General features: G+C 36.3%; 1 protein-coding gene across 4 annotated transcripts in view; it reads right to left on the bottom strand.

Moving 5' to 3' along the window:
- Positions 1–14,478, bottom strand: part of BRWD3 (bromodomain and WD repeat domain containing 3) — a 161,166-nt gene that overhangs the window by 57,912 nt on the left and 88,776 nt on the right. For 3 of the 4 annotated variants that reach the window (XM_061409611.1, XM_061409614.1, XM_061409615.1), the window contains 5 exons: positions 12,633–12,767; positions 11,272–11,400; positions 8,822–9,047; positions 5,700–5,867; positions 2,874–3,057 (listed from right to left, as the gene is read on the bottom strand). In XM_061409611.1, the coding sequence (XP_061265595.1) occupies positions 2,874–3,057; positions 5,700–5,867; positions 8,822–9,047; positions 11,272–11,400; positions 12,633–12,767 (842 nt within the window). The remainder of the gene's footprint in view (positions 1–2,873; positions 3,058–5,699; positions 5,868–8,821; positions 9,048–11,271; positions 11,401–12,632; positions 12,768–14,478) is intronic. The other variant, XM_061409612.1, reaches the window with a different exon arrangement.

Genomic DNA, 14,478 nt, shown 5'->3' with positions numbered 1-14,478 from the left:
ACTGCAGCATGACAGGCTTCCATGTCCTTCACCAACTCCTGGAGCTTGCTCAAACTTATGTCCGTTGGGAAGGTGATGCCATCCAGTCATCTCATTCTCTGTCATCCCCTTCTCCTGCCTTCAATATTTCCCAGCATCAGGGTCTTTTCCAATGAGTGAGCTCTTTGCATCACGTGGCCAAAGTACTGGAGCTTGAGTTTCAGCATCAGTCCTTCCAGTGAATATTCAGGACTGATTTCCTTTAGGATTGACTGCTTTGATCTCCTTGGAGTCCAAGGGACTTTCAAAGAGTCTTCTCCAACATCACATTCAAAAGCATCAATTTTTTGGCACTCAGCCTTCTTTATGGTCCAACTCTCAAAACCATACAGGACTGCTGGAAAAACCATAGCTTTGACTAGAAGGACTTTGGCAGCAAAGTAATGTCTCTGCTTTTTAATACACTGTCTAGGTTTATCATAGCTTTTCTTCCAAGGAGCATCTTTTAATTTCATGGCTCAGTCACCGTCTGCAGTGATTTTGGGGCCCAAGAAGATAAAGTGTCTCAGTGTTTCCATTGTTTCCCCATCTATTTGCCATGAAGTGATGGGACCCGATGACACGATCTTAGTTTTTTTAAACGCTTAAGCCAGTTTTTTCACTCTCCTCTTTCACTTTCATCAAGAGGATCTTTAGTTCCTCTTCACTTTCAGCCATAAGGGTGGTGTCATCTGCATACCTGAGGTTATTGATATTTCTCCTAGCAATCTTGATTCCAGTTTGAGCTTCATCCAGCCCAGCATTTCGCATGATGTACTCTGCATATAAGTTAAATAAGCAGGGTGACAATATATAGCCTTGACGTACTCCTTTGCCAATTTTAAACCATTCCGTTGTTTCATGTTTGGATCTAACTGTTGCTTCTTGACCTGCATACAGGTTTCATAGGAGACAGGTAAGGTGGTCTGGTATTCCCATCTCTTCAAGAATTTTCCACAGCTTGTTGTGATCCACACAGTCAAGGCTTTAGCGTAGTCAAAGAAGCGAAGTAGGTGTTTTTTCTGGAATTCTCTTGCTTTTTCTATGATCCAATGGATGTTGGTAATTTGATCTCTGATTCCTCGCCTTTTCTAAATCCAGCTTGAACATCTGGAAGTTCTTAGTTCACGTACTGCTGAAACCTAGCTTGGAGAATTTTGAGCATTACTTTGCTAGCATGTGAAATGAGTGCAATTGTGTGGTAGTGTGAACATTCTTTGGCACTGCCCTTCTTTGGAATTGGAATGCAAACTGAACTTTTCGTGGCCACTGCTGAGTTTTCCAAATTTGCTGGCATATTGAGTGCAGCACTTTAACAACATTTGGATTTGAAATAGCTCAACTGGAATTCCATCACCTACACTAGCTTTGTCTGTAGTGATGCTTCCTAAGGCCCACTTGACTTCACACTCCAAGATGTCTGGCTCTATGTGTGATCACACCATTGTGGTTATATGGGTCATTAAGATCTTTTTGTAGTTTTTCTGTGTAATCTTGCCACCTCTTCTTAATATTTTCTGCTTCTGTTAGGTCCATACTGTTTCTGTCCTTTATTGTGCCATCTTTGCATGAAATGTTCCTTTGGTATCTCTAGTTTTCTTGAAGAGATCTCTAGTCTGTCCCATTCTATTGTTTTCCTCTATTTCTTTGCATTGATCACTTAGGAAGTCTTTCTTACCTCTCCTTGCTATTTTCTGGAACTACAATCAGTTGGGTATATCTTTCCTTTCCTCCTTTGCCTTTCCTTTCCTCCTTTGCCTTTCGGGTCTCTTTTCTCAGTTGTATGTTAATGACTCCTCAGACAACCATTTTGCCTTGTTGCATTTCTTTTTCTTGCGGATGGTTTTGATCACCACCTCCTGTACAATGTTACAAACCTCTATCCATAGTACTTCAGGCACTGTATCAGATCTATCACATTTTATTTATCTATTCATCTATTGACTTATATTTGAATCGTTTCTACCATTCAGGTATTATGAATAATGCTAAATAAATATTGGCATACAAATATCTGAGTCCCTGCTTTCAATTCTACTTTTAACACTTTGAGCAGAGAATTACATTAAATTGTTGTACTGCCAGGGGGTAGCATTCAGTTCATAAATTAGCCATGTCTCCCTTTTTCTTTTTACTGCTAAAGAAATATTAAGGTGAAACCAAATTAATTTTGCTACTTGTTGGCTCAGCTTGTGAAAACGTCTACTGGGACGATATCATGATTTAAATGGATTTTATAGGTCCTCTGTCAATGTACTTTCTCTTTTCCAAATATATTTCCAGTTGTTGTGCATTATTGGAAGTCAATATTATAGTAAATGTTAAGGTTTACAGATAAAGATAGGGATTCCAAGTTTGAAATCCATCCTAATGAAATCCTTTCATCCAAAGAAGTCTACTTAAATATATTTCTAAAAATACACTATGCACTGGGGTCTACTATATATCTGTACTGCACTCCCAAACTGTTCCAATTTTGAGTTTCCTCAGAACCACTGTTAAATTTTGTGGTCCATGTATCATTGACATATTACTCACATACGGCCTCATGTTCTTACTTAATAATATTTTATTCTTATCTTCTAACCTAGACTATAAACTCAAAGAAGACAGAGATCATATTTTTCACTTTTCATTATTCCCCAACCCATTTAGTAACAAGCTAAGAAAATTTAAGATAATCTTTAAATAGTTGTTATGGAATGAACGAATGGAATAATGTGGAAAAAATAATGCATGACTCAGCTAAATTAAAAAAAAAAATCTTAGTTATTAGCCTAACATAGTACATTTTAATTTATTTACTAAAAAAGAAAACTCTCAATGTTCTTATGAATGTTACCATATTGACTCACCTACTAATCCCATTATTTAGCTCATTGACTACCACTCTTCTGCTCCATGCCATGAGATCTCGTTCAGTGGCCATCTGGCTTCTAGGAGCATTGTTATGCATTTGTCGGACACCTTCAATCTGACCACTACGTCGCAGTCCAATATTTGGGGAAGCAGATATGTCCATATCTGGATTTCTCAGAGCTAAAACAAAAACAAAGGAATGCTCCATGCTCTAAGCAAAGAAAAATATCAAACTTTTCCAGATCAGAGCTCTAAATAAAATAAGAGATTCAAAGATAATACTGCTAGACAATACTGCTGTTCCTTTAATATATTTTCTGTATCCCCTTTATGGTCTTTATAGTCTTATAAAGCAGGTACTCAATAAATGTTTATTGTCTCTTTTCATACCCTCCCTGGAATACAGGCAAAAAAAAAAAGTTTATTGTCTCTATAGCTCTTTTAATTTTTTTCAAAATACTTTCACATCTGTCATCTACTAAATGCTCAGTAAATACAAAAACTGTATTTAATGTATTTGGTAGATTTATACATGTTATTAGTACTAGTTCAGAAAGCAGCTTTTTAATCTAAATTCTACCTTTAGTCCATTAAAAGGTTTCTGAATAAAACCCCAATAAACTTTTCAAAAATAGAAGAAAAAATTTATAGGACTTCCTGTGTGGTCCAGTGTTTGGGAATTAGCCTGCAAATGTAGGGGACATGGGTTCTATCCCTGGTACCGGAAGATTCCATATGCTGTGGAACAACTAAGCCCATAAGCCATGACTACTGAGACTGTGGGCCACAGTTTTACTGAAACCCTTGTGCCTAAAGTCCATGCTCTGCAACAAGAGAAGCCATAGCAATGAGAAGCCTGAACACTGCAACAAAGAGTAGCCCCTACTCGCTGCAACTAGAGAAAACTCAAGCAAAGCAATGAAGACTTAGTGTAGCCAAGAATAAATAAATAAATAACATAAATATCATTTATTAAAAAAATAGCTGAAGGAAAAACGAGAAACTGTGCACAACTACTGAGTCTATGCTCTACAGCCCATAACCACTACTGAACCCACACGTGGCAACTACTGAAGCCTGCACACCTAGAGGCTGTGTTCTGCAACAAAGAGAATCCACTGCAATGAGAAGTCCATGCACTGCAATGAGTAGGAGGCCCTGCTTGCTGCAACTAGAGAAAAGCCCTCCTGCAGCAATGAAGATCCAGGGCAGGCAAAGATTTTAAAATAAAACAATAAAATAAAAAATAAAATTATAAAAAAATTTAAACTATCAAAATTTCAGTTTCAAAATTGATAAGGAAGGAAAGAAAAAGGAAATAAGTAATAGAAATGTTACTTTTCTTTTTAATCCTCCACAAAAGTTTCAGATTATTTTGTTCTATTTGCAAATAAAACAAAAATGGAAACTGAAACACTAAACTGTTAAACCATGCATCACAAAAAACTCAAAACAAATGAACACTGCAAAGAGAAGACAATGAAATCTCTTTGCTTAACAGCATTCAAATCTATTCATGCAAACCTAGTAATGAAGTTACTGAACTCTAAATCAGGGTTCTAAGAAAGTTTTATGTCTTAGAAACAAAAGGCTTGGACATATAGGATCATCAGTCCATGTCTTATCTTATTCCAGGTTAAGGAAAGTTATATGAGATAGGTGCTCCAAATTACATGAACAAATAATATTTTTATTTTAATTTTATGGGATACTAAACAAATCAGAAAGTGAGTAGAAGACCCTGTGAATCACCTCAAATTTATATCGCATTTCTGTGGACTCCAAAACGCTATACTACCCAAATCAATGACCACAATTATGTAAACATAAAAAGAAACATGTGCCAAAATCCCATAAGAGGATACATTTTTAAAGTTGAACAGTTCTTAACAAAAGTAAAACTAACATAGCCTAAGATTATATAAAACTCAGATGCATAAATACATTTCATGTAAAGTGAAGGAAGACCTACAATAGATTAGAATGATACTATGAGATCAAACTTGTGAGAGTTGATTAAGAAACTGTATTCCCTAAGAAGAGGGCTTGTTGTCTGCCAGTGTTTTTGTAAACTCAAGAGAGACAGATAATATGTTGCTGTTTTGATCTCTACCATCTGAGCCACCAGGGAAGCCCACTTTTTCAATAAATGAGGGCAAATATTTCTGAAAGTAATTTTTAAATTTAAAGTGATTTTAATTTTTAAAACTTTATAGGTTGGTTCCCCTAGAAGGGACTGGATTTGTTATAGCACCTTGCTTATTAGAACAAGACTGCAAATACATTACTAAGCTAAAAGAAAATAGTATATTAAAATACACGGTCTGTATTCCTTCAGTTCAGTTCAGTTCAATTGCTCAGTCATGTCCGACTCTTTGCGACCCCATGAATCACAGCACGCCAGGCCTCCCTGTCCATCACTAACTCCTGGAGTTCACTCAAACTCATGTCCATCAAGTTGGTGATGCCATCCAGCCATCTCATCCTCTGTTGAACCCTTTTCCTCCTGCCCCCAATCCCTCCCAACATCTGAGTCTTTTCCAATGAGTCAGCTCTTCGCATGAGGTGGCCAAAGTACTGGAGCTTCAGCTTTAGCATCATTCCTTCCAAAGAACACCCAGGGCTGATCTGCTTCAGAACATGCTAAATTACTTTACTCCCAAATGATAATGAGATCATGGCACTTTGGTGTATCTGATATCAAAACTTTAACAAAATGTTGCTTTTATTTAAAAACCTAAAATGTTCCTCATGTGTAATTATTTGGTATAGATAAAATAAAGTACATTCATCATATTTTTCACAAACATATACATACTTACCACCATTAGAAGAATATGATCTATTAATTGGAAAATGTGGAGCATCTCCTTCATTAATTAGCCTCAGATCTTGTTCTCTTTGTAACTCCCTGATTATTCCATCAAGAATGCTCTCATCTTGATCATTGGTTTGTTGCCCAATTACCTGTTCTACTACTTCACCGTCACCTAAATCAAGCCAAAGATATAAAGCCACAAAATTATTTACATTTTTGTATACCATAAGTAGAGTAAAATCAAGGTCAATCTATAAGTTGCTAGACAAATAATTTTTAAAGTATTAAGATGAAAATAAAGCATACAGCAAACAAAATATTTTTACAGAACTTTTAAGTACATCATCTTGTGTGTTTAACTTAACCAATGTCCCCAATGTCAGACATTTTGATGAGGACCTTCTCATCTTACAGAAAAAAAAAGTGATTAAATTATTAAGAATGAACTTTCTCTATGGAATATTCAAAGCTAAAAGTTGTGTGTGTGCTCATTTTCCCAGTCATGTCTGACTCTTTGTGATCCTATGGACTGAAGCCCATCAGGCTCCTCTGAAGCTAAAAGTTAGGAGTAAATATTTGAGTAAGGTTTTAATAAGTTCAACTGCAAATACCGAAAATGCTTTGCATCTTTCATGAGAACTTCCTTTCTGAAAGAAATCAAAATTACAGTCTTTATAATATTGTCTCTTTTGATAACATCTCAATAGACAGATGTGAGGGCTTCCCTGATAGCTTAATTGGTAAAGAATCCGCCTGCAACACAGGAGGCCCCGGTTCGATTCCTGGGTTGGGAAGATTCCCCTGGAGAAGGGATAGGCTACCCACTCCAGTATTCTTGGGCTTCCCATGTGGCTCAGCTGGTATAGCATCCGCCTGCAATTCGGGAGACCTGGGTTCCATCCCTGGGTTGGGAAGATCCCCTGGAGAAGTAAAAGGCTTACCCACTCCAGTATTCTGGCCTGGAGAATTCCATGGACTGTATGGGGTCGCAAAGAGTCAGACATGACTAAGCAACATTCACTTTCACTTTTCATACATTTGAATATAAAAATTATTTCTTATAATGAAATTCAATTATTACGTCTGAACAAAAATTTTATTTATTTCTATTATCTTTTTCTTTCTTAACTACATCTTAGACCTGTTTTTCATCTTGTCTTCTAGTCAGAGTAAATGGTATCTGTTAAGAGTAGCCAAGTGATCAGATCTTACAGGAAACAAAATATGATAAAGTATAGATTTTTTAATTCATATGTTTTCAGCTCTACCTCCTATTTAATATTCATATTTCCCCTTGTTTAATTAAATATGACATCAACAAAGTAACTATTATCACGTTTAACACCATTTCATTGCTCTACAAATCTTTGAGAATATAAAAAGGATATGTAACATTTCATTCTATAAAGATCATCTTAATTTGTAAGTAAGGATATAAAATTCCATTTGCAAATAAATAACTCATTGCCTCATACTTGGAAGAAAACCTACAAGTAACAAACTAACATATGAAGACATTCTGCTGTCAGGGTGGGATGGAGGCAGTATACCTAAGGGAAACATGTTAACCAAAAGAGTTGTTTTTTAATGTCTTTTTCTACTATGCTCCTATCATGCATCACACTCATCACTGCATCGGCAATATCCTCCAATACTATTGTTATTTAAACACTTAGCATTCTCCTCCTGAACACTTAATAATTCCTTACATTTCAAACATGAGGGTGGTGGGTAAAGAGCCACCTTCCAGTTTATAGTTCTTTAAATTTCCTCTTCTTCAGTCCATTAACTATGTACTCTCAAATTAAAATACCAATAATAAGAACAGTAGAATTTCACCAATTATAAAAGCTTGACACATTAAAGTTAGTAAATTTAATCATCACTTTTGTGGTTCAGTCACTCAGTCGTGTCTGACTCTTTGCAAACCCATAGATTGCACCCACATGGACTGCAGGAAGCATAGACTTCCCTGTCCTTCACCATCTCCTGGAGTTTGCTCAAATTCATGTCCATTGAGTCAGTGATGCCATCGAACCACCTCATCTTCTGTCGCCCTCTTCTCCTCCTGCCCTCAAACTTTCCCAGCATCAGGGTTTTTTTTTCCCATGAGTTGGTTCTTCACATCAGATGGCCAAAGTATTGGAGCTTCAGCATCAGTCCTTCCAATGAACATTTGGGACTGATTTCCTTTAGAATTGAATGGTTTGATCTCCTTACGGTCCAAGGGACTCTCAAAAGTCTTCTCCAACACTACAGTTCAAAAGCATCAATTCTTCAGCACTTGGTCTTCTTTTACGGTCCAACTGTCACATCCATACATGACTACTGGAAAAACCATAGCTTTAACTATACAGACCTTTGTAGGCAAAGTAATGTCTCTGCCTTTTAATGTGCTTTCTAGGTTTGTCATAGCTTTCCTTCCAAGGAGCAAGCATCTTTTCATTTCACAGCTGCAGTTCCTGTCTGCAGTGATTTTGGAGCCCAAGAAAATAAAGTCTGTCACTGTTTCCTTTGTTTCCCCATCTATTTGCCATGAAGTGATGGGACCATATGCCATGATCTTAGTTTTTTGAATGTTGAGTTTTAAACCAGCTTAAATTATCACTAGAAGTCAATTCTAAAAGCATCAGGATTATACACATGTTCAGGTTTCTAAGGAAGCAGGTCAATACATTCTCTGCTTCATTGTATTCTTAGTGTTTGCCCTAATCCATTTATCTGTGTCCAGATGAGATAAACAATGTAAAAAAGTACATTGGTAAGATAAAAAAGTTCTATGCCACTGAAAATTAATAAGGTATCAGATAAAATATAGGGCTTCCCTGGTGGCTCAGATGTAAAAAATCTGCCTACAAAACCCAGGTTGGGAAGATCCCCTGGAGAAGGGAATGGCAACCCACTCCAGTATTCTTGCCTGGAAAATTCCATAGACAGAGGAGCCTGGTGGGCAATAGTCCACGGGGTCACAAAGAGTTGGACATGACTGAGCGACTAACACTTTTCACTTTCAGGTAAAATATATTATAACCTACTACATAGTTTATCATGGGGATATATTATGGAGAGAAGAGTAAGTTTAACACTTTACAAAACATTTTAAATTTAATTTAGTTGATAACATACCATTAGCCACATATCCCAGCTGTGGTATAAGTTGTTCATCTTTACAATTTTCCCGTCCTGGTACCAGTCTTTGAAATTTTGTGGGATGAGGATTTCCATCAACATCCACCAAGAATGGTGGAGGCATGAGATGAGGAGCTTGTTGGGTTTGTTCATCCAATACATAGTTGTTGGCATCACGGATAAGAGGTCGATAATCAGTATGGAAGAACATCTGATCTGGAATCTTCATGATAGATTTTAGTATTTAATGTGCACAGGAAATTTATTAACAAGCATTTATTTTCATTCCTAGAGCATGTTTGTTTTTCAAATCAGACAATTTTTGCATTATCTATATACTCCTCTGTTGTCATGTGTTTTCCCTAGGTAGAAGTGAATCACCTAGATCATAATCCTATTTTTCTCCACAAAACCCTATAATATATATTATTTTCTGGCCCATCCCTATCATATTTCTCCAATTAGGATAAGAGGAAGCAAAACAATAATGTAGTAGATAAAGTTACTTATTTTTAAGTTGCAAAAAACTGACAAAGAACTAATCTCAAAAATATACAAGCAACTCCTACAGCTCAACTCCAGAAAAATAAATGACCCAATAAAAAAATGGGCCAAAGAACTAAACAGACATTTCTCCAAAGACATACAGATGGCTAATAAACACATGAAAAGATGTTTAACATCATTCATTATCAGAGAAATGCAAATCAAAACCACAATGAGGTACCATTTCACGCCAGGCAGAATGGCTGCTTTTATCCAAAAGTCTACAAGCAATAAAAGCTGGAGAGGGTGTGGAGAAAAGGGAACTCTCTTACACTGTTGGTGGGAAGGCAAACTAGTACAGTTACTATGGAGAACAGTGTGGAGATTCCTTAAAAAACTGGAAATAGAACTGCCTTATGACCCAGCAATCCCACTGCTGGGCATACACACTGAGGAAACCAGAAATGAAAGAGACACGTGTACCCCCAATGTTCATCACAGCACTGTTTATAATAGCCAGGACCATGGAAGCAACCTAGATGTGCACAGCAGATGAATGGATAAGAAAGCTGTGGTACATATACACAATGGAGTATTACTCAGCCATAGATCAGTCTTATGGACTCTGTGGGAGAGGGAGAGGGTGGGGAGATTTGGGAGAATGGCATTGAAACATGTATAATATCATGTATGAAACGAGTCGCCAGTCCAGGTTCAATGCACGATACTGGATGCTTGGGGCTGGTGCACTGGGACGACCCAGAGGGAGGGTATGGGGAGGGAGGAGGGAGGAGGGTTCAGGATGGGGAACACATGTATACCTGTGGCGGATTCATTTCGATATTTGGCAAAACTAATACAATATTGTAAAGTTTAAAAATAAAATTAAAAAAAAAAAGGAATACATTTGAATCAGTTCTAATGAGGTGGATGAAACTGGAGCCTATTATACAGAGTGAAGTAAGCCAGAAAGAAAAACACCAATACGGTATACTAACGCATATATATGGAATTTAGAAAGATGGCAACAATAACCCTGTATGCGAGACAGCAAAACAGACGCAGATGTATAGAACAGTCTTTTGGACTCTGTGGGAGAGGGAGAGGGTGGGATGATTTGGGAGAATGGCATTGAAACATGTATAATATCATATATGAAACAAATCGCCAGCCCAGGTTTGATGCATGATACTGGATGCTTGGGGCTGGTGCACTGGGATGACCCAGAGAGATGGTATGGGGAGGGAGGTGGGAGGAGGGTTCAGGACAGGGAACACATGTACATCCGTGGCAAATTCATGTTGATGTATGGCAAAACCAATACAATATTGTAAAGTAAAGAAAAAAAAACATACAAACTTTAATAACTATTTTTCTTGCTTGTTTTTATTCAAACAAGAATAGACGGAGTATAATATAAATGGTGAGACAGGTAAATATCAATGCATGAAAGACACAAAGGTGATTAAGTATCGAGATGAACTCAAAGATTCTAGTTTTTTTCCAACTCCAAGACTCTATCATCTATCCTAAACTCACAGCTAATAAAATAAAAGAAACCAATTAAATTAGCTTCTTAAGTATTTTAACAAGATCAATAATAGGTAAAATAAACATTCAGCAACGAGCTGTTTATTCCTAATGTAGGATAAGTAAAGGATGTAACCTGGTCAAGTTATTCTCTTATTACACCTAAAAGGTAGTACAGAGAAAGAATATGTACTAAGCAAGAGTGTTTTCCAATGAATTTTTATATCCACATCACCGTATATCTTAATAGTAATTTGAACTGCCAAGCCTTATATTCTAGCAGTGATGAAAAATTTTACAAAAAAAAAGCGACTTTGTTATTTTTTATCTATTGAAACATAGTGACCTTTATTAACCAAAAAGCTTCAAATAAGATGTATGAATGATACTATCAAAAATCACAATCTATAACAACAATTAAGTATACTAACCTTTTCATAGTATTTACTGCATCCAAATCCAAAAAGCAGCAAATGCCCATGTGAATCAGTGCAGGCAAAATGATTTCCATCTGGTGAGAATTTACAGTCAAACACTGCACCATGGCCTTGGCCTTCAATCTGAAATTTAGAAGTCACTTTAAGTCACCTTAGGAGGTAATTTTCAAATAATAAATAGTCAATAGCTTCTACTTGGTAATATCGTGGATTCTGTGATACATCAACATTCCAGTGTACTCTCTGACTTCTGTAGCCAGAATCCTACTGTAATAGTAAAGCTCTGAAAGAAATTAGGGAGATTCAATATGAAATGCATCATATCAAACATTACTAGCAATGCCCTAACTGAAGAAGGACTGCATGAATGACTGAGGAAAATAAAAAAGACCTAAACACAACCAAATTGACAAAGGTGCTACTTCAGGAAAGTCAAGATATTATCTTCATATTTAAACTGCAAATCAAACTTTAAAAAAAACCATCCTAAAATTAAAGCACACAAATCAATCTCACTGACAAAAGACAAAGGGTTATTATTAACACTCTGAATCTGTATAAAGCCTATAAAAGGGAGCTCAAAGGCCAACAATTTAGAAATATTTAGTCAGAACTATTTTTCAGAAAGGAACAATAAATATGGGAAATATGAGTATTCTCATCACCATAGGAGGGTGTTCAACTGGGAGAAGAGATACTTCAACACATTTTTCCATTGTTTGTACAAAATATATTTTAGGAGTATCCACATCTCCAATTCCATGTGTGCCAAACAACTTCCTGATTACTAACTAAGCTATATAGGATTTATCAGAGACAGATACAATACAGTCACTGTTGTGATTCATTCATTAGGATTATAGTTTAAACGTTAATTTTTGGAATTTTGTTTAGTGTTAAATCCAAATGCTTATTCAATTTGAGTTTCTAGAATTAAGAGCTGGGAAACAGAATTTGGAAAATGTTAACACCACAAAACAGAGACACCCTGAAAGGCGTAGTTCTCAACTGGCCTTACTCTCAGATCTTGAGCCATTCTCTAAGTTATTATATGGATTTAAACAGAGGGCAAGAGGTTCCTTGGCACTAAGTATACTTTAATTACCAAATTATCATAGTCTGCTTTTTTATTAACTAAACATAGATTGGGCTTCCCTTGTAGCTTAACTGGTAAAGAATCTGCCTGCAATGCGGGAGACCAGGTTTGATCCTTAGGTTGGAAGATCCCCTGGAGAAAGGGAAAGGTTACCCACTCCAGTATTCTGGCCTGGAGAATTCCATGGACTGTATAGAACATGGGGTTGCAAAGAGTCGGACATGACTGAGCGACTTTCACAAGCATAGATTTCCCTTACCATGTTAAAATAATTCCGAATTTTGGTCCCCCGGTCAAGGTCCCAAACAAAAATGTTCCCATCATGACCTGCTGAAAGTATGATCCTTTGATCAAATGGATGTGCTTCCAAAACAAATACTTCATCATCATGTCCCTGTGATAAAATCAATATTAAAAATGAAAAGCAACATTGAATATCTGTCTTATTTGGTTAAAAGATCTCAGGATATCCTATCAATCTAGTTCAGATGAATTCATGTATGCAAATTTAACAGCATTTACAAACATGGACACTACAAGAAATAGTTGTCGGAGTTCCTTATATGTTTAAATGCTGATTTCATAAAATATGGCTTCCCTAATAGCTCAGTTGGTAAAGAAATCCCCTGCAATGCAGGAGACCCCAGTTCAGTTCCTGGTTGGGACGATCCACTGGAGAAGGGATAAGCAATCCACTCCAGTATTCTTGGGCTTCCCTTGTGGCTCACATGGTAAAGAATCTGCCTGCAATGTGGGAGACCTGGGTTCAATTCCTGGGTTAGGAAGATCCCCTGGAGATCTTCCCTATTCCAGTATTCTGGCCTGAAGAATTCCAGGGACTATATAGTCCAAGGGGGCTCAAAGAGTCGGACACAAGTGAGTGACTTTCACTTTCACTTCATAAAATATTCAATAGACAGAAGACCTGAAAGGTATTTGAAATACAATCCAAAATCAGGCCTCTGAAATGTATTCATATTTCTAGGACTTTGCTATTAAAAGGTCACAGAATATGTAACAAACAAAATCTTTTATTAACACCCAATTCTGACACAGCGATAACAGAAAAACCTTCATTATTCTTCGTCCAGTACTCACTGATATTCATATTGTATCATGGGAGGACCTATGATATGTTCAAACAACAAAGTATAGTTTGTCTTTTTTACCTTTATCTACTTTATAGTTGAAGGTTTCATTTAATATTTGACCTGAAAAACAGGTATGCTGCTAAAAAAAAATAATAAGTTTGGAAACCAACATTCCTATATTTCCCCAGTAATAAATCAATATCAGCATCTCTACAGACTTTAGATCAGGAGTCTGGGAACTTTAGGCCAACTAACTCCCCAGTGTTTCTGGACAGACAGCTTAAGGAATGATTTTTACATTTTTTAAAAGGTGGTAAAAAATGAAAGAATATTCAACAGAGACCATATGTGGCTTGCAAAGCCTAAAATATTTACTATCTGGCCTCTTAAAGAAAAAGTTTGTCAACACCTAATTTAGATCACTGTTCATTTTTGTTAATTCCTGGCTAGAGAGTACAGGCTCCAAGTTTTAGAGAAGCATGCCAGACATCCTGAAATTGTATTTCACTTAGGAACATATCAGCATATTTCACATCAGGAGCTTCCAGAAATAATCACATGTTGTGAACCTAAAAAGTGCATTTTACCCCCAATCATTGCATAAAAATAGAAGAGTAACCTGCCCTACGACCATTATGTTAAAAAATGTAGCTTATTAAAAAGTAACTTTAGAATGTCTCAAAATGAAAAGTGGAAGATAAAGAGGTAAAATCCTTTTTGATAAATACCAACAAAAAACTTTTTTCCCAGTGATTATCAAAAAAATTATTTATTTGTCATAACAAAATCTGTTACTGAATATCCAATTTGATATAGTATATACTTTCTCAGGTTCCTAATCAGTAAGCAGTAAAATTACTCTGTTAAAGTCAAATGATAATGTTACAACTATATTAGCATACATTAGCAAAGAGAGATTTTTAAATAGGGGGTTCCATTTTTGGTCCTTGGTCATGGGAAACAAAACCTAGTCAGATTAAGTAATGTCTTAAGATTTATCATTTGCCCTATTTT

This window comes from Bos javanicus, chromosome X, assembly GCF_032452875.1.
Source record: "Bos javanicus breed banteng chromosome X, ARS-OSU_banteng_1.0, whole genome shotgun sequence".
Classification (NCBI taxonomy): Eukaryota; Metazoa; Chordata; class Mammalia; order Artiodactyla; family Bovidae; genus Bos; species Bos javanicus.
This window is presented reverse-complemented; position numbering and strand designations above follow the sequence as displayed.